General features: G+C 46.0%; 1 protein-coding gene across 3 annotated transcripts in view; it reads left to right on the top strand.

The window, feature by feature from the left end:
- Positions 1-25,207, top strand: part of LOC124712492 (colorectal mutant cancer protein) — a 613,504-nt gene that overhangs the window by 253,779 nt on the left and 334,518 nt on the right. Inside the window, exon 1 of one of the 3 annotated variants that reach the window (XM_047242807.1) lies at positions 8,408-8,437. The exons of the other annotated variants lie outside the window; for them this stretch is intronic. Coding sequence (XP_047098763.1) covers positions 8,423-8,437 — 15 coding nt within the window. The 5' untranslated portion in view covers positions 8,408-8,422. Of the gene's footprint in view, positions 1-8,407; positions 8,438-25,207 lie in introns of those variants that run through there. 3 annotated transcript variants of the gene reach the window in all.

Here is a 25,207-nt window from a genome sequence, read left to right as displayed (position 1 = left end):
CCGGAAAGTAACAGTTATGGACTGTGCGGCTGGTCCCGGGGGAGGTTCGAGTCCTTCCTCGGGCATGGGTGTGTGTGTTTGTCCTTAGGGTAATTTAGGTTATGTAGTGTGTAAGGTTAGGGACTGATGACCTTAGCAGTGAAGTCCCATAAGATTTCACACACAGTTGAACATTTTTTGAAGGTCCTTGAAGGTTGTTCTATACAGAGCGAAAATGGTGAAAATCTGAGGGCGCAAGATCAGGTGAATAAGGTGTGTACTGAATGACTTCCCAACGTAACTCCAGTATAGTGTTTGTCAGTCTAGCGAAATACAGGCGGCCGTTATGGAGTAGCTTCACATCACACAGTCTTTTTGGTCGTTGTTCTTGGACTGAGTCTGCAAGACGTCCCAGTAGTTTCCAATAAACGTGAGTAGTGATGGTTACACCTCGTGGCAACAATTCTTAGAACACCACACCAGTAGCATATCCTTACGTTTTGTGGATGCACGCAGGTCTTTGTAAGTGGAATTACTGCCTTGTTCGGGCGCAACCGTTCCGGTCTTTTCCTTATGTTAGCATAAATATGCCATTTCTCGTCACCAGGAACGATACAGGATAGAAATTCTTGGTGCTGTTCTCGAGCCAAGTGACAGTGAGCAAGCAAGGATGCACATATAGCCACCCGCTGATTTTTATATTTTGGCTTAGAGCACGCGGTGCCATAAAGCCGCCCGATTTTTGAATCCTCCCCATTGCATGCAAATGTTCCACGTTGGTGGAATGAGCACAGTTCATCACATTTGCGACTTCTCGAGAACACTGGCGTCGATCATTGTGGATTAATGCGTTTAAACTAACGATCTTCGTCAAACCTCGAACGTCGTGCTGAACTTGAGTAGTCACTAATGTCAAAACAATCCTCCTTAAAACGAGAAAATTATTTTCTTGCCGTGCTTTGTCCATTAGGAATATCCCCATACACGGCGCAAATGTTTCTGGCAGCCAACGCTGCTATCATCCGTCTGTTCAACTCAAACAGAAGACTGTGTCAGAAATGTTCCAATTTCTGTCCTTGGTCTCCATTTTCTATCGTCAACACCTGCACTCACTTTCTACAGTTAACAAAATGACAAATTGTAAACTCAGATAGCAACAGTGGAGTACAAATGACAAACGGTAAAGCAACCCATAGTATCCGGAATACCAACATGCGAAACAAAAATCCACAATCAAGTCCAAGTGCGAAGGCGGGGTCGTCAGTGGAATTGAAACCACGTTTGTTACTGGCAACAGAACACAACCAACCTCCTCGACGGAGCTAGGTATATATATAACATTTCTGGAGGTTGGAAACACCGATTCCGAAAGCAGCGATTGTGTGAAACAAGACCGAGGAAGCAGGCGTACGCCATGCCGTATTCGTTGACTTCCGAAAGTTGTTCCATACAGTTCCGCACAAAATACGCGCGTACGGAATATCAGACCAAGTGTATGACTGAATAGAAGTGTCTAGCAAATAGAACACAGCACGTCATTCTGAACGAAGACAAGTCTTTAGACACAGAAGTAGCTCCGGGCATGCCTCAGGGGATTGTTGTAGAACAAATACTTCTCATTGTGTATATAAATGACCGAGTGGAGAACGACGTAAGTTTCATGAGGCTTCTCGCAGGTGATGTTGTTGTATACAGAGAAGTCGCAAAGCTGATACAGGACATCGAGAACATTCGAAGTAACAGGTTGATTATGTAAGCGCGAAAGTGTCACGTAGATCCTCAGCCATCTCCTGTGGCAGCCGCTGCAAGAGAGAAGTTCTGCGTCGCGGTGTCTTCATTGCCAAAGTTCCGAGAACGGACGTTCCTAGAAGATTCAGCAAAGATATTGCTTCCTCCTACATACATCTTGCAAAAAGACCATGAAGATAAAATTAGAGAGGATCGAGCCCGCACAGAGTCTTACCGACAATCGTTCTTCCCGCGAATTATCCGTGACAGAAACAGGAAAGTGGATTTGTGGAGTATAGATGTTGATGTAGATATAGAATATTGCAGCATGCTTGTATATATACAACCATCGAGTATTTCAGATATATTCAAACATTACAAACGCAAGATATTTGAAGAACGTTACAGAAATGATGAATACGAAATAATAAATAATCCCTATTGATTGGGTTTGAACTGGCAACCAAAAGAGCGCTAACTATTATACTAAACTGCTCTCACCGGAACTCACTGCATTATTAGTGATTCTTTTTGCTCTTTCGTGCGCGTAGTGAACGAGGGGAAAATGGCTGTTTATATGCCTCTGAACCCACCCTAACCTCGCTCGTTTTATTCTCACGAGCCCTATTCAAGATGCATGATGATGGCAAATAACAGTCTTCTTCGGATACAGATTCTCTAAATTTACTCATCAGGATTTCACCGAAAGTACGTCTCCTTTCCGCAGATCTTCTTTGAAATTCCCCGAGCATTTCTGTTCGGTTTTCGTAATGCCTCTACCGTCATGTTAAGATCCTAGGATAACGTGTGTGAATTCGTTCGATGTCAGTTATCATGCCTACTTGGTAAGGACTCAGAAGACTGGAACATTACTCTACAATAGGTCGCTCTTGCGTCTTGTATGAAATATTCTCCCACAACTTTTTCAACTAATTTAAGTCTGCGATTCTCCTTCCCTTGTACTGTCTTTATATGATTGTCCTTTTTATATCGCTTCTTAGTTTACCGTTGATACGTATGGGGGGTGATGTACTTAATTAAAATGTTCACCACTAATCCTGTAACACAATAGTGTCGGGCTCTTTATTATAAGCAGTATGTTACATTTATCGAGATGCAGAGACAGCTGTTATTCATTGCAACAAGTTAAAATTGCTTCCAAGTCTTTCTGCATCGTTTTATGATCGTCCAGCGACGATACTTTGCTGTAAACGACAGCATCATCACTGACCAATAGCCGGCCGGAGTGGCCGTGCGGTTCTAGGCGCTACAGTCTGGAGCAGAGCGACCGCTACGGTCGCAGGTTCGAATCCTGCCTCGGCCATGGATGTGTGTGATGTCCTTAGGTTAGTTAGGTTTAATTAGTTCTAAGTTCTAGGCGACTGATGACCTCAGACGTTAAGTCGCATAGTGCTCAGAACCATTTGAACTGACCAATTTTATACTGCTGCTTACACTATCTGGTAACTCGTTTACGCACTCTTATACTAAGAACATTAGAGATACTACTAAACTTTCTTGGGGCACATTCAGTGCTACTTTCGTCATGTTCAACGATCAGAAAAACGTACTGTATTCCAACAGTCAAATATTTACCGGGCAAATGATTTATTTGCAAATGATTTATTTGCGAAGATATTCCGTATTAGGTACTATTTGATGACGTGGATTTTTATCGAACACCTTTCAAAAATTTAGAAAGACGGAATCTACTTATTCATTTGTACACTATGTGATCAAAGGTATCCGGACACACAAAAACATACATTTTTCATATTAGGTGCAATGTTCTGCCACGTTCTGCCAGATATTCCATATCAACGACGTCAGTAGTCATTAGACATCGTGAGAGAGTACACTCCTGGAAATTGAAATAAGAACACCGTGAATTCATTGTCCCAGGAAGGGGAAACTTTATTGACACATTCCTGGGGTCAGATACATCACATGATCACACTGACAGAACCACAGGCACATAGACACAGGCAACAGAGCATGCACAATGTCGGCACTAGTACAGTGTATATCCACCTTTCGCAGCAATGCAGGCTGCTATTCTCCCATGGAGACGATCGTAGAGATGCTGGATGTAGTCCTGTGGAACGGCTTGCCATGCCATTTCCACCTGGCGCCTCAGTTGGACCAGCGTTCGTGCTGGACGTGCAGACCGCGTGAGACGACGCTTCATCCAGTCCCAAACATGCTCAATGGGGGACAGATCCGGAGATCTTGCTGGCCAGGGTAGTTGACTTACACCTTCTAGAGCACGTTGGGTGGCACGGGATACATGCGGACGTGCATTGTCCTGTTGGAACAGCAAGGTCCCTTGCCGGTCTAGGAATGTTAGAACGATGGGTTCGATGACGGTTTGGATGTACCGTGCACTATTCAGTGTCCCCTCGACGATCACCAGTGGTGTACGGCCAGTGTAGGAGATCGCTCCCCACACCATGATGCCGGGTGTTGGCCCTGTGTGCCTCGGTCGTATGCAGTCCTGATTGTGGCGCTCACCTGCATGGCGCCAAACACGCATACGACCATCATTGGCACCAAGGCAGAAGCGACTCTCATCGCTGAAGACGACACGTCTCCATTCGTCCCTCCATTCACGCCTGTCGCGACACCACTGGAGGCGGGCTGCACGATGTTGGGGCATGAGCGGTAGACGGCCTAACGGTGTGCGGGACCGTAGCCCAGCATCATGGAGACGGTTGCGAATGGTCCTTGCCGATACCCCAGGAGCAACAGTATCCCTAATTTGCTGGGAAGTGGCGGTGCGGTCCCCTACGGCACTGCGTAGGATCCTACGGTCTTGGCGTGCACCCGTGCGTCGCTGCGGTCCGGCCCCAGGTCGACGGGCACGTGCACCTTCCGCCGACCACTGGCGACAACATCGATGTACTGTGGAGACCTCACGCCCCACGTGTTGAGCAATTCGGCGGTACGTCCACCCGGCCTCCCGCATGCCCACTATACGCCCTCGCTCAAAGTCCGTCAACTGCACATACGGTTCACGTCCACGCTGTCGCGGCATGCTACCAGTGTTAAAGACTGCGATGGAGCTCCGTATGCCACAGCAAACTGGCTGACACTGACGGCGGCGGTGCACAAATGCTACGCAGCTAGCGCCATTCGACGGCCAACACCGCGGTTCCTGGTGTGTCCGCTGTGCCGTGCGTGTGATCATTGCTTGTACAGCCCTCTCGCAGTGTCCGGAGCAAGTATGGTGGATCTGACACACCGGTGTCAATGTGTTCTTTTTTCCATTTCCGGGAGTGTATAATGGGGCGCTCCGCGGAACTCACGGACTTCGAACGTGGTCAGGTGATTGGGTGTCACTTGTGTCATACATCTGTACGCGAGATTTCCACAATCCTAAACGTCCCTAGGTCCACTATTTCTGATGTGATGGTGAAGCGGAAACGTGAAGGGACACGTACAGCACAAAAGCGTACAGGCCGACCTCGTCTGTTGACTGACAGAGACCGCCAACAGTTGAAGAGGGTCGTAATGTGTAGTAGGCAGACATTTATCCAGACCATCACACAGGAATTCCAGACTGCATCAGGATCCACTGTAAGTACTTTAGACAGTTAGGTGGGAGGTGAGAGAACTTGAATTTCATGGTCGAGCGGCTGCTCATAAGCCACACACCACGCCGGTAAACGCCAAACGACGCCGCTTGGTGTAATGAGCGTAAACATTGGACAGTGGAACAGTGGAGAACGTTGTGTGGAGTGTCGAACTATGGTACACAATGTGGTGATCCGATGGCACGGTGTGGGTATGGCGAATGCCCAGTGCACGTCATCTGCCAGCGTGTAAAGTGCCACCAGTGAAATTCGGGAGCGGTGGTGTTATGGGGCATGGTCGTGTTTTTCATGGAGGGGACTTGCACCCCTTGCTGTTTCGCGTGGCACTATCACAGCACAGGCCTACATTGATGTTTAAGCACCTTCTTGCTTTCCACTGTTGAAGAGCTATTTGGGGATTGCGATTCCACCTATCAACACGATCTATCACCTGTGCATAATGCACGGCCTGTGGCCTGTGGCGGAGTGGTAACACGACAATAACATCCCTGTAGTGGACTGGCCTGCACAGAGTTCTGACGTGAATCCTATAGAACACCTTTGGGATGTTTTGGAACGCCGACTTCGTTCCAGGCCTCACCGACTGACATCGATACCTCTCCTCAGTGCAACACTCCGTGAAGAATGGGCTGCCATTCCTCAAGAAACCTTGCCCACCTGATTGTACTATGCCAGCGGGAGTGGAAGCTGCCATCAAGGCTAATGGTGGGCCAACACCATATTGAATTCCAGCATTACCTATGGAGGGCGCCACGAATTTGTCATTTTCAGCGAGGCGTCCGGATACTTTTGATCACATAGTGTATGTATTGTTTCTCAGGTACTCGGGTTCGATTCCCGGCGGGGTCGGGGATTTTCTCTGCCTCGTGATGGCTGGGTGTTGTGTGCTGTGCTTAGGTTAGTTAGGTTTAAGTAGTTCTAAGTTCTAGGGGACTGATGACCATAGATGTTAAGTCCCATAGTGCTCAGAGCCATTTGAACCATTTTTTTCTCAGGTACTGTGTGAATTAAGCCAGCCGTTTTTCCTGAACTCCTTCTGGTTCTTTGAGAAACACTTCCTTTTGTCCATGAATTTAGTAGTGTTTGAGCATACAATATTTTCTACTATCCTGCAGATGGACGGACGTCAGCGATATTGGTCTGTAATTCGGCGCTTCCCATCTTTCACATATTTTCGTAAACAGGGTTGACGTGCGCTGTTTTCCCTTCATTCACTGCGCACGAGATTCTTGATACATGCGAGCTAGGAAAGGGACCGATTCTTAGTGTATTCAGTGTAGAATGAACAGCGAAGAGTCTCAGTGTTGAGACAGTGGAGTCGCGTTCGAAGGGGATGGGTTTCATATGTCCTTCCAACCTTAGTTGCCGTATGTAGCTTAATGTGATTGTTTGTCTGGTTCTTTTGGGAGGACACTGGCACTTTCTGTACCAATACTTGTCAGGTTCGAACTAGTATTCCGTCTGTAATTAGCTCGTAGTCCACGGCACGTTAATGTCCAGTCATTTCCTGAAGTATTACTGAGATAATGGTTCTACAATAGGTAGTACGTTTTTGGGGAGTGGAGCGCGCTGGTTTATTAAATTCCACTTAAACCAAAAAGAAAGTTTTTTTTTTACAATCATAAATAGAAGTTGCTGGAGAAGTATCGTTAACGATTCGCCTTTCGGCCAAACAGACAAGTTTAACAGCTGCATAAGGTAAAATATTAAAAACTTACCAATTTCATTTTTTAGGAACACATATTTGTTTTAAGAGATACAAAACGGCAAAATCTCAGATTTAACAGTCCTTAATAAGCAGAAAAAGCCGTGCAAGGATCTCTTTATCCGTCAATGCCAAATGTGATTACCAAATAGAAAAGACTTGAACTAGATTAAAGATGGAGTTTGTTTAAAGTTATCTAATCCTAAGATGCAGACAGACAACCCATACGCAAGTAAACTTGCTTTGCTGCCTGTCAGAGATTTTTCGTTATTTGGCAAATTAAAAAAAGTGTTGCTGCATATTTAACTTCTTTCCTGAGCCTCTGACAGTTTTAATAATGGGTTATAAATGTCATTTTTTCCTCTAGTGTTGTTGGTGCAGACATCTCTCTCTCTCGATATTTATTACAACTCTGGAAAAAGTACCAGTTCTGCTTGACTGATGTGGAGTGGAAGATCATTCACATGTAGAAGAGGAATGGACCCAAAACTGAACCTTGTGGGGCTTCATTCGTGATTTCTCCCCAGTCACTAAAATTTTCTCTCCTATGAACGTGGTTGGAACTGTTGATCACAAATTTTTGCAGTTCAAACCAGTTGTGTGTTAAGACATCAGTTCCATAAAACTTGTATGGAAGTAACGTGATTTGCAAAATCAAATGCCTTGGAAAGATCTGGCCCTCACCCTCATATTCAGCTGCAGGCCATGATTTGACAGTTTATTTCGGTCAAAAGCAATCCATTCGGCTTTGTTTACGCTGTTGACTGCTGTGTTAACCCAGGGCTGATCATGGCGCTGCAAGACCTTCACAAACCACACACGAGTGTGAGTTGTTGTTACTCCTATTTCCCCTAGGTCACCTTTAATACTATACTCTCAAGTTGCCAGCCAAGCTGTTTCCTGTTCTCCTACTGTAAGTACCTGATATTGTTCCTCAGAATCTCTACACAAAGCCTCCAAGTTCTCTGTCAGCTGGGTAAGATTGCTTGTGACTTGGTATTGTGTTCTGCACCGTTGAAAATGAGCCCAGCAGCAGACGGAGGGGGGGGGGGGCGGTATCGACCGGCCGTGCACGGTACTCGCCCCCCAGTGACGGGTTGCCGCGGGTCCCCGCGGCGGACTTCCGTGCCGGCGCGTACGTGCGCGGGCCTGCCCGTCCGACGATATGAGCGGAGGTGTGCGAGTCGCGTGCCCGCACAGCACCCACGCGTGCTCTATATTAGGCGGTTCGATCACTGCGGGGGCGGCGGCCGCGCCCAGCCTCGCAGCGACCTGCCTCGTGCCGCTCCGCTGCGAGCCGTGCCTCAGACACTCTCATTGTGTCTTTGTGGTGGCCGCACGAACAGCGCCGGCTGATAACGCAGCGCCGGTTCCGGGAAGCCAGCCGTGGGACAGTGAGCGCGCCCACCTCCGGCCCATGAACACTCCACAGGTACTTCTTTGTTCCTGTTCCGTAGTCAGCTTCAAACGAGTAAGTTCGAGTGGATTTCAGACAGTAAGTTACACATTAGTGTAGCAAGCCAGGTAACTTTTATTGAATGCGGCACTACACTTCAAAGTGACACGGACACGACACTATTTTTCAACATAGTCCCCAAGTCTCAGTAAACGACGGTCGGGACGTTCTACCAATCGTTCAGTTCCTCGACAACAGAAATCCGCTCCTCAGTCACAAAGCCATTCGAGAACCGCTGTGTGAACATCCTCGCAGTCGTGTCTTTCAGCGTGCCGAAGAGGTGGAAATCGCGTGGTGCAAGACCTGTATTTCCCGATCACCATTTGCCATGTCTGTACCGCTTGGTCAATTTGTTGCCACAATTTCGTTCCATCTGGTCCATATACCACCAGAAGTTCGCGAGTAACCGGTATGCAATGATACTATCTCTCGTGTTTCAACTTTGGGTACGTTTCCAGTTGCCATGCCATTTCGCTCGCACTCTGCGATGCATCCTTACTGCAGCAGAACTCTGTCCGCAGTAAAGCCTGAATCTGCGGAAAGGTCTTCGCGTGGGACGTCACTTGTAACTTAGTTTCTCAAGACATTACAAATCATAACCTGCAGAAATAAGAACGTGCTCACCCAATTTGTCCATCAAGATTTTAAATATAAGGACACTAACTTTTTAAAGCGAAATGTATGAGTGTTAAGTTCGAATTAGTACTTACCTGATGACATGAAATTATGTTACTGGAAACGTACATTGTATCTTAATTTAGTTTTAGCGAATCTAATTCAGTTCATATTCATGCCTGGTGGCTGGATAAGCAACATACCTCCACTGACCCCTCTCTCACAGTGGTGCTATTCCCACACACTCTAGCGACGACCGATTGTACTGGAGCTAGCGCTTACCTCCACAGCATAGGATTAGTGCTCTCATGACTGGCGCTGCGCGGGATTAACCGAGCGGTCTCAGGCGCTGCAGTCATGGACTGTGCGGCTGGTCCCGGCGGAGGTTCGACTCCTCCCTCGGGCATGGGTGTGTGTGTTTGTCCTTAGGATAATTTAGGTTAAGTAGTGTGTAAGCGTAGGGACTGATGACCTAGCAGTTAAGTCCCATAAGATTTCACACACATTTGAACATGTCTGACTGGCTTTAATCTATTCTGCAGAGTCCTTCACGGTGTTGACTCAACGCAGAACCACTGTAACCGAAGTGAGCCTGTCTGCGTAGATAGTACTACGCCACCTGCTGCGGCATCGACTCGTGGCACACTTTACGTCTTAGTCAGCTTGCATTGTCCATTAGTCACCAATACCTCATACTGTAACCGCCGGTGGTAGATGTCTCTTACACATAGAGTAGGGACATGTAGTATTTTCGGACACTGATGGCCGCAAACATATTAAGCCTTATCGTGATGGCCGCATTCTGAGGCCCAGTTCACACTCAAATGGCGTGGAGGGGAGACGTCGCTTCGGGGTCCGCGCCATGTCCGTTTTTCGCCACGAGTGGCGCACCGAAGGGATGCGTGGCGCAGACGTCCAAGTAGCGCCCTGCTGTTGTCATTAATTTGAAGTCTTCCGATATGGCTCAAAACTAATTGTTTTATGTAGATGAAGCAAAGCTACATCCGTCTCAGCAGACAGAGTCTCAGTAAATTTTTACATTTCGCGTAAAAAATTAAAAATTACGGTTTTGGGATTCGTATTGCAGTCTTTCTCATTACATTATGGAGGAAACTATTCGGCAAAAAATTGATTTTTCGACATCTTATAACCCGCACTACAGCTTCATAAAGACTCTTTTTGTTATTACTCTTAGTTGTTGTGATGCTTCCAAAATACGTAAGTCGCAGGTTAGAATCCTATCTCGGGCATGGATGTGCGTGATGTCCTTAGGTTAGTTAGTTTTAAGTAGTTCTAAGTCAAGGGGACTGATGACCTCAGATGTTAAGTCCCATAGTGCTTAGAGCAATTTGAACCATTTGAGTTCGGAGTAATAAATTTTGTCGTTTGGCCGCGACGAGCTACGACGTGCAACACTCGACGTTATGGCCGCACGCTATGAGGATTTCTGGCTCATGTTTCTCTTTTATATGTTGTTTGTGATGTCAATTTCAATCACATTTTCTGTTCATATTTCGTTTTAACACTAAAGAAATACAATCACAGATCCAGTGGCAGAATTAGCTACATATTGTATACATAATTTTTTCTTGCCTGCACTAACAATTTCATTCACGAAACATTCAATTAGTATTTCAGTTAACATATTTCCGAAAACATGGCGTGTGTGCCAGCTAGTAGTGAATGAGAAATGGGATTTTTCTATTGATGTAACTAAAATATTCTGCGTTCTGGATGTCTTATGCCTACCTTTTTGCTTACCTATTTTATGCGATGCGGGCGGTGTGTTGAGGTAAAACGTCATTTTGCATATTTTTGTGACAGTTATTATACAATTACTCATGTTATCTTTGAAAATGCCGGCCGCGGTGGCCGAGCGGTTCTAGGCGCTTCAGTCCGAAACCTCGCGACTGTTACAATCACAGGTTCGAATCCTGCCCCGGGCATGGATGTGTGTGATGTCCTTAGGTTAGTTAAGTTTAAATAGTTCTAAGGGAGTGATGACCTCAGATGTTAAGTCCCATAGTGCTCAGAGCCATTTTGAACCATCTTTGAAAGAATACCACTATCCTCTTTATTTTCCGGGACGAACAACGTTGAATCTATACAGTTAGAACGTTGTACTGCAGAAACACTCTGGTTTTTCTGTCTTACTTGGTGCAGAAATAGAAACGTTATTTTGAAAAAGTATAGCAACTATTTTGAAAAAGTACAGCAACACAGATAAAGCTCACATTGTTTACTGCAATACGTATCTGCACAGGCACCAGCAGAAGATACGGAAAATTTTAACACTACTCCTGTTGCAATCGCATTATTACACTCTGCAGTACATTTTCTGTACTCAATCAGTGGGTTTTACCAGATAGCCGTGCAAATCCATTACTTACGTGGTACTTGCCCATAGAATATCCGTTTGTCAGCTGTGATATGATATGACATGTGATTTAAGGTTTTCTTTTTATCACTTTTTGCTGGCAGAATTTTATCACGCAAGATAGGAAAAACTGTTATGTTACCGAGCAGCAGATTTCTTTTCCCAGCACCTCTAGGTTTCTTTACTATCCTTTGACAAATCCAGGGTTACTGGACGTTAGACTTCTCCTTCCCCTTAATGTAGGAGGGCTCTCAGATGAAATGTGTGGTCAGACGTACTCAGTTATTTTGAATGAACTTTTGTGCAACCCATGGTGTAGTGCGCAAAGATCCCTGAAATCCTCTAGTGGGTGGAATCTAGTTTTCTCGGTGAAAGTATGTTTTGTTTCTCTCTGTAAGGGCAAAATCTCTGTTACATTATAGGAAACTATGCCCTGTAACGAGGGATTTCTGGTCTACAGCAGTGAAATTTTTGCTGATGTCAGATTTTGGATGAGCGTCGTAATATTTTGAACATCTCTCACCAAATGAGCTGTGTTTAGAAATAGGAATTTTGATCAAAACATTCTAGTTTCGTTGCTTTACTCTGAATGTTTTTCTTCACTCTGCCTAACGCAGTATAGAAACACTTTTGAGACATTGTGTAAAAATGCTGGAAACGTTCGGGATACATGTCCAGTTCTTTCATTACGTCGAATGTGCCATGTTCCTTCCCTGTTTTCAACAATAACGGACAGACCCAGTATCTTCTTCGCTGTTCAGTATTTGCGAGTTAAAAAAGATCCAGTGCACCAATATCTTCCTCTCATGAAAACGACATTCGTTCGTAGCACAACTGTCCCTCGTCGTTCTGACAGCGCCACTTCAGTGTGAGCTGGTCACGTCCCGTTCGCGCTACATCACTGAATCACCGCCGCCAGGCGTCAGCGACCCGCAATTCCTAAGAGTCGGTCCTGACATCGTGCGTGGTTGAGTGGTATAACTAACAGCCGTGTGCTATGATCTGCGGTGCCTTTTAGATGCAGCAAGCTCTCTCCACTTGCACTTACAGAAGGCAGCTGCTACATCAGGGAGATTTTAGAGACCTAAGTAACGCCAGATTTTAGAGACTTGGTAACGCCTCTGTTTCTGACTACATTTTGTGAAAAGCGTGTTTGACAAGTGTAGCAAGCGTTGTGCCATTATAAATTACTTTTCAAAGTCACTCGAATACTCTGAACAAACCATTTAGTTCAGATAAAAAAGTTACTTCAGTATCTCAGTAGGTGACAAAGTTAGGAATTCTGTCCTTATAGCATAATACTGCATTGCAAATAATAACTTTTAGAAGAAATTTGTTCGGTATCTATAACAGTTTGGGCTTGCTTTCCGCGAACTGCTCCTTCTCTATTTCCCCTGCGAGTAGTCAGCACATATCTGTCATGCACGGTCCTATGGCTGGAAGTGAGCGCCAATGACTACAGTCCGTCACATCTACTGTGCGACGTGGCTAACCTTCTTCCGGCCACGGTGACCAGAAGAAGTTGCCCTTACGCGGGTAGGAGGGGGGCAATAACTCCAACACATAGCTATCTCCTACGACGGGAGGACAGCAGTGTGTGAAGTGTGTCGAAAAACGCTGAGGTTTACTCTCTTGCATCAGGATTGTTCTGAGCCTTCCACATGGTCCTTTATACTGTTTTAAATGTCATTGAGAAGAGTGATGCACGAGTTTTAAATATTATTATTTTTGGTGTTGTTGTTGTTAAAGAATTTAGGCAATTCTCTACCGGTTAGAATCTGATGCTAGGCACAATCTTTTGCTTCATATCTTCCCATAAGCTCCTCATGCTTTGGCCGATGGCATGCCTCCGTTCATTTGATATCACTCTCCTACGTCGTGGTTTTCTTTGTTTGATTGGAAATTTTGAAGTATCAGTAGCCTGAAATTTTTCGTGTGCTGTGTAGTGTCTTTTGTGATGTTAAAACTTCTCAAATTTCTTGTATTCTGCAGACATCCCGTGCAGTTTTCTTTAATTTGGAAATGAAATTGAAAATTTTCTCTGTTAGCCTATTGTCATTCATTCTGCTCATATGACCACTCTCCCTTTCTGTGTCTGTGATCGTATATTTCTGTATAAATGTTAATTTCTCCTCTTCATGCATTTATTATCTCTGTTGTTGTGTGGTTGTAAATTCTGTCTGAGTATTTTTTTTAAAAATGGCTCTGAGCACTATGGGACTTAACATCTGAGGTCATCAGTCCCCTAGACTTAGAGCTATATAAACCTAACTAACCTAAGGACATTACACACATCCATGCCTGAGGCAGGATTCGAACCTGCGACCGTAGCGGTCGCGCGGTTCCTGACTATAGTGCCTAGAACCGTTCGGCCACAGCGTCAGGCCGAGTATTTTTCTTTCTGTCTTTTTCAGTTCTTCTTATTCATCTGTTTTATTCATTGCAAGGCATTCAGATCCATACAGTGTTGCTGGTTTAATTGCTGTTGCGTAATGTCTAATTGTTGCCTGGAACGATGTTGATCTTTTATTATATGGGTGAGGATCGATGCTAATTCTCTTCTCTTTAATCTTCATATAATTGTGGTCCTATTCAGTCTTTATGATAGTATCCTTTCTCCCAAATACGTGAAATTATGAACTCTTTCGTTGTTTCCGCGTTGCATTTTCATATATTTTTCACTTCTGTGTTTATGTTCCATGTGTACCGTTTTCTCAAATGATATTTGTAATCTAATTTTAGACCCTATTTTGTGAAGTGTTTCTGTCAATATCTTTGTATCTGCATTGTCCTTACAAATTATTGCAGCAACGTCAGCCAAAATTTGTTATTAGTACTAGTTAGTAACCCATACACACTAGTCGAATCTCAATTTAAGTATTAGAAAAGCTTTTCTGGAGATATTTGTCTACTGGAGTGTAGTCTTGTGCGGAAGGAAAACGTGGAAGATACGTATTTCAGGTAAGAAGAGAAGGTTACAAGGCCGGCTGGTTGGCCGAGGAAGTTCTAGGGGACTGATGACCTCAGAAGTTTAGTCCCATATGCTCAGAGCCATTTTTGAAGGTTACAATATTTATGCAGAGACGAAGAGGATTGCACAGGACCTTGGAGAGCGCATCAAACCAGTATTCGGAGTGAAGCCAAGAAGAAAAAGAACAACAACAACAACAAAAACAATTGTTGTTTGTAACAGTGAATAAATCCTGTGGGATGCCGTATTGATTCCAGTTCTTTTGCTTTTTAAATCATAAATTGTGAGGTCGAACTTTACACAGTTAAATAATAAACTTTAACTACAGCGTTACAGGATTTGAACTTGAAAATTGTCCCGAAATTGTTATTTTTGCGTGGCAGTATTCCCATAACAGGGTCAGCCTAGGAATGTAAAATGTAAAGTTGTCATGAACCCGAAGGTTATTCTCACTGCCTTGCTAGCAGTGACCCTATTGGAAGTGGTGTACTATTGCATACCTCTGATCTTTAAGGTGACTTTCTCGGTTATTGGAGGATCTGCTGCTTAATGATCGTTCCGAACCATATCACAGTTCGGCATTTTTCAGAAAAGTGACAGGTAAAGTGCTAGAGTTGACCAGAGATTAAATCCGAGGCTTTTTGGTCTGTACTCTCATCTTCACCACTGAGCCACCGAGAGGTTGTATCGATTCCAAGCACCGCCGTGGCCAAGACGCCAGAGGGCGCGGTTATCTCGTGCGCCGCTGACCGGCCCTCCACAATGGGTGCACCAGCTGAGCAGCAGCAGCAGCAGCAACAGGTACAGGTTATACAGGCGGCAGGCCCACGGCACGGCGTCCGTGTATTGAGCGGCCGCCGCCCACGCCTACACGACCCACGCCTACTCGCTCCGCCGAGCGGTCCCGCCCACTGCCGCCGGCGAGGACGCGTTCCCTCTGGCCACGTGGCTCGCTCTGTGACCGGGCGTCTCGGATGTTTGGGAACACATCTTTATTAACGTACTAGAACGCACAAAGTGCGGATTCAAGCGGAACTGCGAACCCTGCCAACGTAAACACGTGCCTCGCGGGCGGACCTCGTCAGACAGTCAACAGAGCACCACCGTACGTAGAACCAGTGAGTGAAGCCAAAGGCGCTAGACACAGACTTCCAGCAAGAAGAAACAAGAGAATAGCCGAGTCGATGTAACAGTGTGATGTGGCTGGTAGCGAGCAGCTTCGTACAGACCATACTGTGTCAGTGGGCCGTGCTATACACCCCGGTCGCCGGCAGAGAGCGTCGGTAACGTAGCCACCTCTTTGCGGTACGGGCATCAATCCTAGATCGCTGTAGCTCGCAGACTTCGGCATCGATTGTACGGCGAGGTGGCTACACAAGGCCATCCGCAGTCTACTTTTTAGCCTCGTTGAGCAGCAATCCTCAAGCTCCTGAGTTAGCTTCTTCATGAGCGTTTTACATTTTCCTTTGCGTGGGTGTTTCGAAAGTGACCATTTCAATATTTTGAAGTGAAATGAGTCGCTGCACTACAAAGTGAGCAGTGGTATTTACACATGTCTTGTCCCAGTAGTGTCGAACAGTTACACGTAAACGATACACTCACCTACATGTAAAATGTGGTCATGGCCATAGACATTTATGTGACTTTGGCTCTCTTCTCCTCCCAGACATTTCTCCCCCATACATTATTGATTCCAGTTAGTGGAACATGCAAGCTGTTTACCAACAATGTTCCAGTGTTCCGACCTCAACTACGCTCAAAAACGACGCCCCCCGAAAGAGTTATCCAAATGGGACAGAAATCTATAGATGTAATGTGCATGTACAGACAAACAATGAGTTACAATTCCTGGAAAACTGGGTGATTTATTGACGAGAAAGAGCTTCACAAAACAGTAAGTCAGTGACGTGTTGGTCCACATCTGGCCGTTACGCAAGCAGTTTTCCCTCCTGAGGGAAAGTGGCCCGTTAGATCGTCAAAGTCCCGAGATGGTTCGAGAACCCTGCTCATAATGCTCCAAATGTTCTCAGTTGCAGAGAGATCCGCCGATCTTGTTGGCCAAGGTAGGATTTGCAAAAACACAACAAGCAATAGAAACTTTCGCAGTGTGCGGAAGGGCATTATCTAGCTGAAATGTAAGCCCAGGATGTCTTCCCGTCAAGGTCATCAATGCGGGGAGTAGAATATCGTCTGCGTACCGCTGTGCTGTTAGCGTGCTGCAGCTGACAGCCAAAGGAATCCTGCTATGAAATGAAACGACCGTCAGATGGGCGACACTCAGGTCGCTATCGTTCCGATGTCCATGCCGTCTCCAGAGCCTGGAATCTTATGTACTGAAGTAGAATTGTCTGAGCCTGACCAGTAAAGACGTGTCTGGAGACGCTCCGGACAGCAGTGGGATACCTGCCTGACTGTCACGTGCAATACTGCTCGACAACCATGAGTGATGGTCTGGGGAACCATTTCATTTCATAGCAGGACCACTTTGATTGTCATCAGCAGCACACTAACAGCACAACGGTACGTCGACGATTTTCTACGCCCTGTTTTGTTGCTGTAATCATGTCTGTGTCTATACATATGTACCACTTTAACCGATTTCCGTGCTATTCTGATAATTCCTTCGTGGTGCTTCCTTTTGTGAGCCCGTCATTCTCTCCCTCCTAGTGCCGCGGCGAAGAACGGCTGCGCTCTACGTACAGTCATGCCAGTAGCCCGGTCACGGAATTGTGCCACAGACTTTACATTTATATTTTTAAATATTTTTCTTGCCTCGCTTTGAAATGATGGCTCTTAATTTTGTGACTACCATAGCACAAATCCTTTGGTTTGGTGTCTCCACTGCAGTTTCTTGTGCCTTACTTGATACCTCCGCGCAGACTAAACTCGCCAGTGAAGAAGCGTGCAACGTTTCGTACTTTATCGCTTCCGTTAGCATGGTTTGTTAAGGGTCGCAGATGGTCGGACGATCCTCAAGAATTGGCCAAACGAACGTTTGTAAGTGATCTGTGTCTTGGGTGAACTACAGTTTTTTTGGATTTTTTTCCTTATAAATCTCAGTTTGTCGGTTTCTCTCCATAAGGAAGATTGATGTGATCGTTCCTGCGTAAACAACTTCGGGAAGATTTTTTTTTTTTTTTTTTTGCGCTTGGCAGTTGTGACTGATTCCAATAATTGATTGTTAACGTGTTTGCTAAAGTTATTGGTTATTTTGCCATGCATATTCATTACACTACATTTTATTATGTTAAGGGTCAGTTGCCATTCTTTGTACAAAACACCAAGTTCTTGTACATTCAATAATAACCTTCTAACAATGTAGCCATGCTGTACACAAACGTGTCCTTTGAGAAAAGTGTCGGAGGCCTATAAACGTAGTCTGTCTCGCCATTTAATTGTCCTATCACCTATTATTGCTGTACGATGGGCAGTGGGACGGTGCTCTAGATTCTGACGATATGTCTCCATTCAGATTGATATATACGTAGACTTCCGTTTGTTAGTGTATCTCCAACACTGTCACATGCCTGTTCAAATGTTTCTAGAAATTTAATCCCATCTCGCATGGGAAATAAGTGCATAGTGCGCGTGCGCAGATCTTAAGTTCTCGAGGTTCCGAAGAAAGGAAAAATTCCACTACCTTTCCGGTGTTTCGAAGAATATTTCTGTTTTATACTGACACATGTAAGCCTTTCATCTGTGCCGTGTCTGTTTTGAGCTGTAGTCTCGTCGTTGTTTGGAGTTAGCGGTTCCCGTTTGATTTCCAGCTATCGTTACGTGACATCTAATTTCTAATTTTTATACAAATATTTGTTGCGGATGCATTCTTAGTAGCGATACTATTTTCTTACGGATTTAAAATTCCGCCACTCTTACCACTTCATAATCCGAAACAACTCATTCCATAGAAACGTCTCCAATATTGTGCGGTCAAGTTAAGAGTTTAGACTCAACGATATGGTAGTTAGTAACGTGTGGTTTTTAGACTTCGTATACGTATGTCTCTCCTGTTTTGGTCTTAGAAATATCTTATATGTTGTAGTTACTTTATAGAATGTGTACGTGTGTAACTGTGGTACTATATACACTCCTGGAAATGGAAAAAAGAACACATTGACACCGGTGTGTCAGACCCACCATACTTGCTCCGGACACTGCGAGAGGGCTGTACAAGCAATGATCACACGCACGGCACAGCGGACACACCAGGAACCGTGGTGTTGGCCGTCGAATGGCGCTAGCTGCGCAGCATTTGTGCACCGCCGCCGTCAGTGTCAGCCAGTTTGCCGTGGCATACGGAGCTCCATCGCAGTCTTTAACACTGGTAGCATGCCGCGACAGCGTGGACGTGAACCGTATGTGCAGTTGACGGCTTTGAGCGAGGGCGTATAGTGGGCATGCGGGAGGCCGGGTGGACGTACCGCCGAATTGCTCAACACGTAGGGCGTGAGGTCTCCACAGTACATCGATGTTGTCGCCAGTGGTCGGCGGAAGGTGCACGTGCCCGTCGACCTGGGACCGGACCGCAGCGACGCACGGATGCACGCCAAGACCGTAGGATCCTACGCAGTGCCGTAGGGGACCGCACCGCCACTTCCCAGCAAATTAGGGACACTGTTGCTCCTGGGGTATCGGCGAGGACCATTCGCAACCGTCTCCATGAAGCTGGGCTACGGTCCCGCACACCGTTAGGCCGTCTTCCGCTCACGCCCCAACATCGTGCAGCCCGCCTCCAGTGGTGTCGCGACAGGCGTGAATGGAGGGACGAATGGAGACATGTCGTCTTCAGCGATGAGAGTCGCTTCTGCCTTGGTGCCAATGATGGTCGTATGCGTGTTTGGCGCCGTGCAGGTGAGCGCCACAATCGGGACTGCATACGACCGAGGCACACAGGGCCAACACCCGGCATCATGGTGTGGCGAGCGATCTCCTACACTGGCCGTACACTACCGGTGATCGTCGAGGGGACACTGAATAGTGCACGGTACATCCAAACCGTCATCGAACCCATCGTTCTACCATTCCTAGACCGGCAAGGGAACTTGCTGTTCCAACAGGACAATGCACGTCCGCATGTATCCCGTGCCACCCAACGTGCTCTAGAAGGTGTAAGTCAACTACCCTGGCCAGCAAGATCTCCGGATCTGTCCCCCATTGAGCATGTTTGGGACTGGATGAAGCGTCGTCTCACGCGGTCTGCACGTCCAGCACGAACGCTGGTCCAACTGAGGCGCCAGGTGGAAATGGCATGGCAAGCCGTTCCACAGGACTACATCCAGCATCTCTACGATCGTCTCCATGGGAGAATAGCAGCCTGCATTGCTGCGAAAGGTGGATATACACTGTACTAGTGCCGACATTGTGCATGCTCTGTTGCCTGTGTCTATGTGCCTGTGGTTCTGTCAGTGTGATCATGTGATGTATCTGACCCCAGGAATGTGTCAATAAAGTTTCCCCTTCCTGGGACAATGAATTCACGGTGTTCTTATTTCAATTTCCAGGAGTGTAGAAATAGCTCTGTAACGACGTGATCAAAGATTTCCGCTAATGAAATGACTCCATTATTTTTTCTATTTAACGGGTTTGAGCCGTTTTGTTACGACGTTGGTGAGTTCGTCACGGCGTAACAGAGTTTCCTCTTGCTTGCCGTGTCAGGCGTGGAACTAGTGTTTGTACTTCGTTTGTCAACTCAGCATTGGACGGAAATGAGTGTGTTACGTATAGCTTTCATGTCAGGCTCTTTCGCATGCGACTGCGGTTTGCCCATTGTGTATTACGCGGCAGTATCCTGTTGTTCTCGTTTGCTTTGCCGAGTGTTCGCCTCCGTGTCTGTAATTAACGTTTCTGCATGCGCCGTCCCAGCTCGCTCCATGTTGTGTGCCTTTATATGTGCTCCTGTTGGCGGGCAAGGACATAATGGCGTCAGTGTTCTGTTCCCACGTAACTGTAAGGCAATGGAATTAACGCAAGCAAATTTAGTCGACGCTAGACGATGTCTATCGTAATACTATTTGTCGTAATTGGTTTGAGTGCTGAATTGTATAGTTTCGTGTTGTGTCTGTGAGTGTGCAGTGTGCCATCGCATCTGTCCTCAACCGGCCAGACGGCTTCGGAGCTCTGACCTCGATTTGTGAACCTAGGCAAAGGAAGTCAGTACTCGGCCCATTCTCGAGAAATAACTGAACAATACACAGTGACGAGCCAAAACTTTATGACTAGCTGCTTAATAACTTGTTGGACCATCTTTGTAACGTAATATATCGCCGAATCTGCGTATCGCCGATTCTACATTTCGCTGGCAGATTTGTGGAGCTACGTGGCTGCAGGTGTCTACGCACAAGTCATGTAATCCCCATATGGTCGCTGATTTGTGTAGGCGGTGATGACGGTCGATAGCGACCCAGATGGGAACCATCGGATTCACATCAGGCGAATTTGGTGGCTCGTACATCAACGTAATTTCACTATCATTCTCCCTGAACCATTTTAGCACGACTCTAGCTTCTAGACACTGACAATTATACAGCTGGAAGATGACATCGTCGTCAGGGAAGACATCAAGCATGAAGGGATACAGGCGGTCCGCAGCTGAGATGCTGTATTCGATTACTACTAAAGGCCCATGGCAGCGCAGGAGTTTGTAATTCACCACATCCCAACTTCTGTCATTGAGAGGTTGGTTAGGGGTACTAGGTGATCAACTCAGTGGGCCACACATTCTTCCAGGAAGGCATCTTCCCGGATTACGGGACGATGTTAGGCTTGTGCTACTTTTGGGGATGCGGTACACGCGTGATGGAGCACTGGCCTAATTTGTTGCTGATGTGAGACGTCTAACTTCACAGTATGGTAAAGGATGAGAAGGAGGAGCAGCGCCAGTACTTTGACCTCCGAGGTCCCTTGACCTCAGTCACTGAATTTTTCTGTTTGCGGTCATCTCTAAACTGAAGTATATCGCTCTTCCATTAATGTTGTTTGACTACATTACAAATGGTTAAAAGTGGTCAAACCTTACGAGATAATCCGGGGTGTTAGAAAGAATTCATAGTTTATTGCAAAAGCGAATGCAGTATTCCATCCAAATGTGAGGTCGATACATGGAATGGCTCTTTTAGCAGGTACGAATGAACAGTAATTTGTAACAGGTTGAAATAACTTTTTTTTGTTAAGGTAGGTTTTGTGTGTATGTGGGCTGGAGTGTGGCCGTAATACTTCTGTAAACTGTGAAGGCGGATTTCCCACCGCTAGACAAAGAAATTTGTTGTACAAATTCACATTCGAAAATCTTTCGTTTTTGATTTATTAATTAAATAACGTAAGGGGAGGATCAAAAAGTTTCCGTTTGAGGGCGTTGCTGCAGCGTATATGTAACATAGCGCGATTCCAATGCGGGTATATAAGCTTCTATATGTAGGCAAGAAATTAGTGTAGAATTCGGACCTTTTCGACTTCCGTGCGGTAAATTCGTGCGTGAACTATGTCGACGTTATAACTAAATGCTTCCATTGGCGACTTCCCCGTTTCCTTTGACTACCTTCATGTTATCATTCAACCTTTAGTCACTCAGGACGGATATATGACGATTGTGACTGATCACTGAACACGCAGTCAAAAAGTATGTGGTCTTTTCTCCTTTTTGAGCCCGTTACGTAACATTTATTTTGTGTTGGAGATTCAGCTGACAGATTTACAGCAGGCACTGACCATCTTCAAATTTCTCTGCGATTCTTAGAAATTTTCTGACGGTGCAAATTCCCGGTCCACAAGTGCGCCGTCTCTGAACGGCCTCAACAGCTATTTTTACGTTACTTGGCACGTCATTGATGTATCGTAAATCGGGAACAGTAGCCAGTAGCGATGCTGTAACACTACTTTGCATCGTTAAAGGACGCACTCATGTTTCCGTCCCGGCTTTTGCACAGTTAACATTTTTGTACGTTATTGCGTTTCGACCGACTAATCAATTTCGGCCTTATAGGTCACTCTCATGTGCTGTATCCAAAATAACGGATCACAAATACAGAGAGTTTATGTCTGGCTTACGGTTCGTAATAGACATCTTACGTAAGTGGGACAACCTAAAAATTCGAACTTACAGATAGCTTGGCTCAAATGGCTCTGAGCACTATGGGACTTAACATCTGTGGTCATCAGTCCCCTAGAACTTAGAACTACTTAAACCTAACTAACCTAAGGACATCACACACATCCATGCCCGAGGCAGGATTCGAACCTGCGACCATAGCGGTCGCGCGGTGCCAGACTGTAGCGCCCAGAACCGCACGGCCATACCGGGCGGCTACAGATAGCTCCAACATACTATATATATCCGATTATGAGCTGCGCATATAGGAGCACCGAAAGCGAGGACATACATGTGCAAGCGTAAAGATTAAAATATAATATTTACTGAATACAGTAATGGTCATCGTTGTATATATTGACACGTTCCTAGACACAGTGTGCGCTCGCTTTCGTAGAGACAAACAAAGTGGCAATGCTGTCCGCACAGGGCCGGCCGGGGTGGCCGAGCGGTTCTAGGCGCTACAGTCTGGAACCGCGCGACCGCTACGGTCGCAGGTTCGAATCCTGCCTCGGGCATAGATGTGCGTGATGTCCTTAGGTTAGTTAGGTTTAAGTAGTTCTAAGTTCTAGGGGACGGATGACCGCAGAAGTTAAGTCCCATAGTGCTCAGAGCCATTTGAACCATTTGTCCGCGCAGGAAACAAACAGATCAAAGATTCAGTATTGTACGTCAGTGGGTTGACACATCGATGTATATATCAGAAACGTGTTGCATGACATATCCATATCAGCATATAGTTGTGCCAATACCGGCCATGACTTCCTTCTTCTGTGTGGATGCACACATATTCTCCGAACTCTTACGGGACTTGGTAAGGATGTCTTCCACGAGTAATGAGTGTGTTGGGGTGGGACACTACGAATGTAGTGTGTGGACATACAACGTGAGAATGTGGGTCTTGTGGGAGGCGTGCGCGAGATAGTCCCTGCAGTCGCACTATCCTCTGTGTCCTCAGTGGCTCAGATGGACAGAGCATCTGCCATGTAAGCAGGAGATCCCGGGTTCGGGTCCCGGTCGGGGCACACATTTTCGCCTGTCCCCGTTGATATATATCAACGCCCGTCAGCAGCTGAAAGTATTAATATAATTCTAATTTCGTATCTGTATATTTGTTGGCATATTGGAAGCTCAAATTCAACTAATAGGTTGAGGGAGAATAGTATGTTTAAAGTATCAATTGCGTCTGCACAGTTACGTGAAATTGGAGAAAGGGAGAAGGACGTTCTTTATTTCATTGGGATGTGGGCAATTAAAGTATACGACTCTTATCAGACGTTGCTTATGGATGAAATTACATAACAAACGACCATATGGACATAGATATATACATAAATATGACAAATTTAGCTTAAAATTTCAAGGAAGCGAGAAAGTGCAAAACTGACACTACCATCGAAGCATCATCGTCCTAACGTTACCAGCGGCCAACGGGACAGACGCGCCGAATCATCGTATGGTGGTTAAACAGAAGAAACATGCAGTGTACGAACCTACTGAAACAGCAAACAGAACCCCATCGAACATCTTGGGGCGAATGAAAGGGTCAGTTGCAAGCCATGAGATCTCCTAGCAGCAAGTAATTGACCAGGCTTCGGGAGAAATGGCAACCGTTTCCACCTTCTCACTTTCTTAGCGTTTATCTCACTGTAAGAATCCGCTGTTTTTCATCATTTGGCAATTTATTTTCATTTTAACTTTGTAGGCGGATGCCCGTCGAGTCGCAATAGTCGTCTAGGACACCTGTTAGCCGACATTAATGTGCGCTGTCTCCACCCTTCGCATTCATGACAGCTTGTCCACTACTGGGGCCACGTTCAGTGAGGTGTCCGTATGTCTGTAGAGAAGTGGGAGTCCATCCTTCCTCAAGAGCCGAAACCATAAGGATAGTAATGTTGGATGCCTCTTGTGACGTCTAGTGACGATTCACTTTACACAGCGGTGTCCGGATGCTTTTGATCAGATAGTGTATATGGTTAGGTTTCTATAAGGGAAGGCGTTCTTGCGAAACTAGAACTCCGATGTATTGTACGAGGGCTATGCCGAAAGTTTTTAGCAGCCCGTAAACCGTAAGGCGGAGGACAATGGGGTTGTTTTCATTCGAAAGAGCGATGTTTTTCGACCTTGGGACGTGCGCGCGCAGCCCCTGGCTAGCGGTGATCCCTCCACAGCGCGGTAAGAAAGCACAGGCAGTGCTGAGTCAGAGACGGTGCAGGATGGAGCTGTCACGCCGCGACTTTCGCGCCATGATTTTTTACGATTATAAAAAGGGTTTAAGTGCCGAAGAATGCCATTCTTCTTTCCTGCGTGTTTTTGGTGAAGCTTCCCCTTCTAGGGCCACAGTTGGAAATCGGTTTCGCGATTTTTCGAGGGGTCGGCAGTCAATTGAAGATGAACCTCGTTCCGGTCGGCCAGCAACAGCTGTGACTCCTGAAAACATTGATGCTGTGAGGAAAATGATCCACATCTTACATTTTGTGACATTGAAGGGAGCATAAATATTGGATCAACAGCAGCACAAACCATTGTTCATAGTCACTTAGGCCTAACAGAGATGTGCCCGTTGGGTGCCACATTGCCTGGCAGAAAGCCAAAAGGAGGCGAGAGTGGATTGGTGTCGTTTCATGCTCGAAAAATTCAATGGAGGGAAGTCCCAAGATACCTACAATCTCGTCACAGGTGATGAAGTCTACCAGGGGA

The sequence above is a fragment of the Schistocerca piceifrons genome, chromosome 1, assembly GCF_021461385.2.
Source record: "Schistocerca piceifrons isolate TAMUIC-IGC-003096 chromosome 1, iqSchPice1.1, whole genome shotgun sequence".
NCBI classification, from domain to species: domain Eukaryota; kingdom Metazoa; phylum Arthropoda; class Insecta; order Orthoptera; family Acrididae; genus Schistocerca; species Schistocerca piceifrons.
The sequence above is the reverse complement of the archived record's forward strand: the minus strand, read 5'-3'. Positions and strand labels throughout refer to the sequence as shown.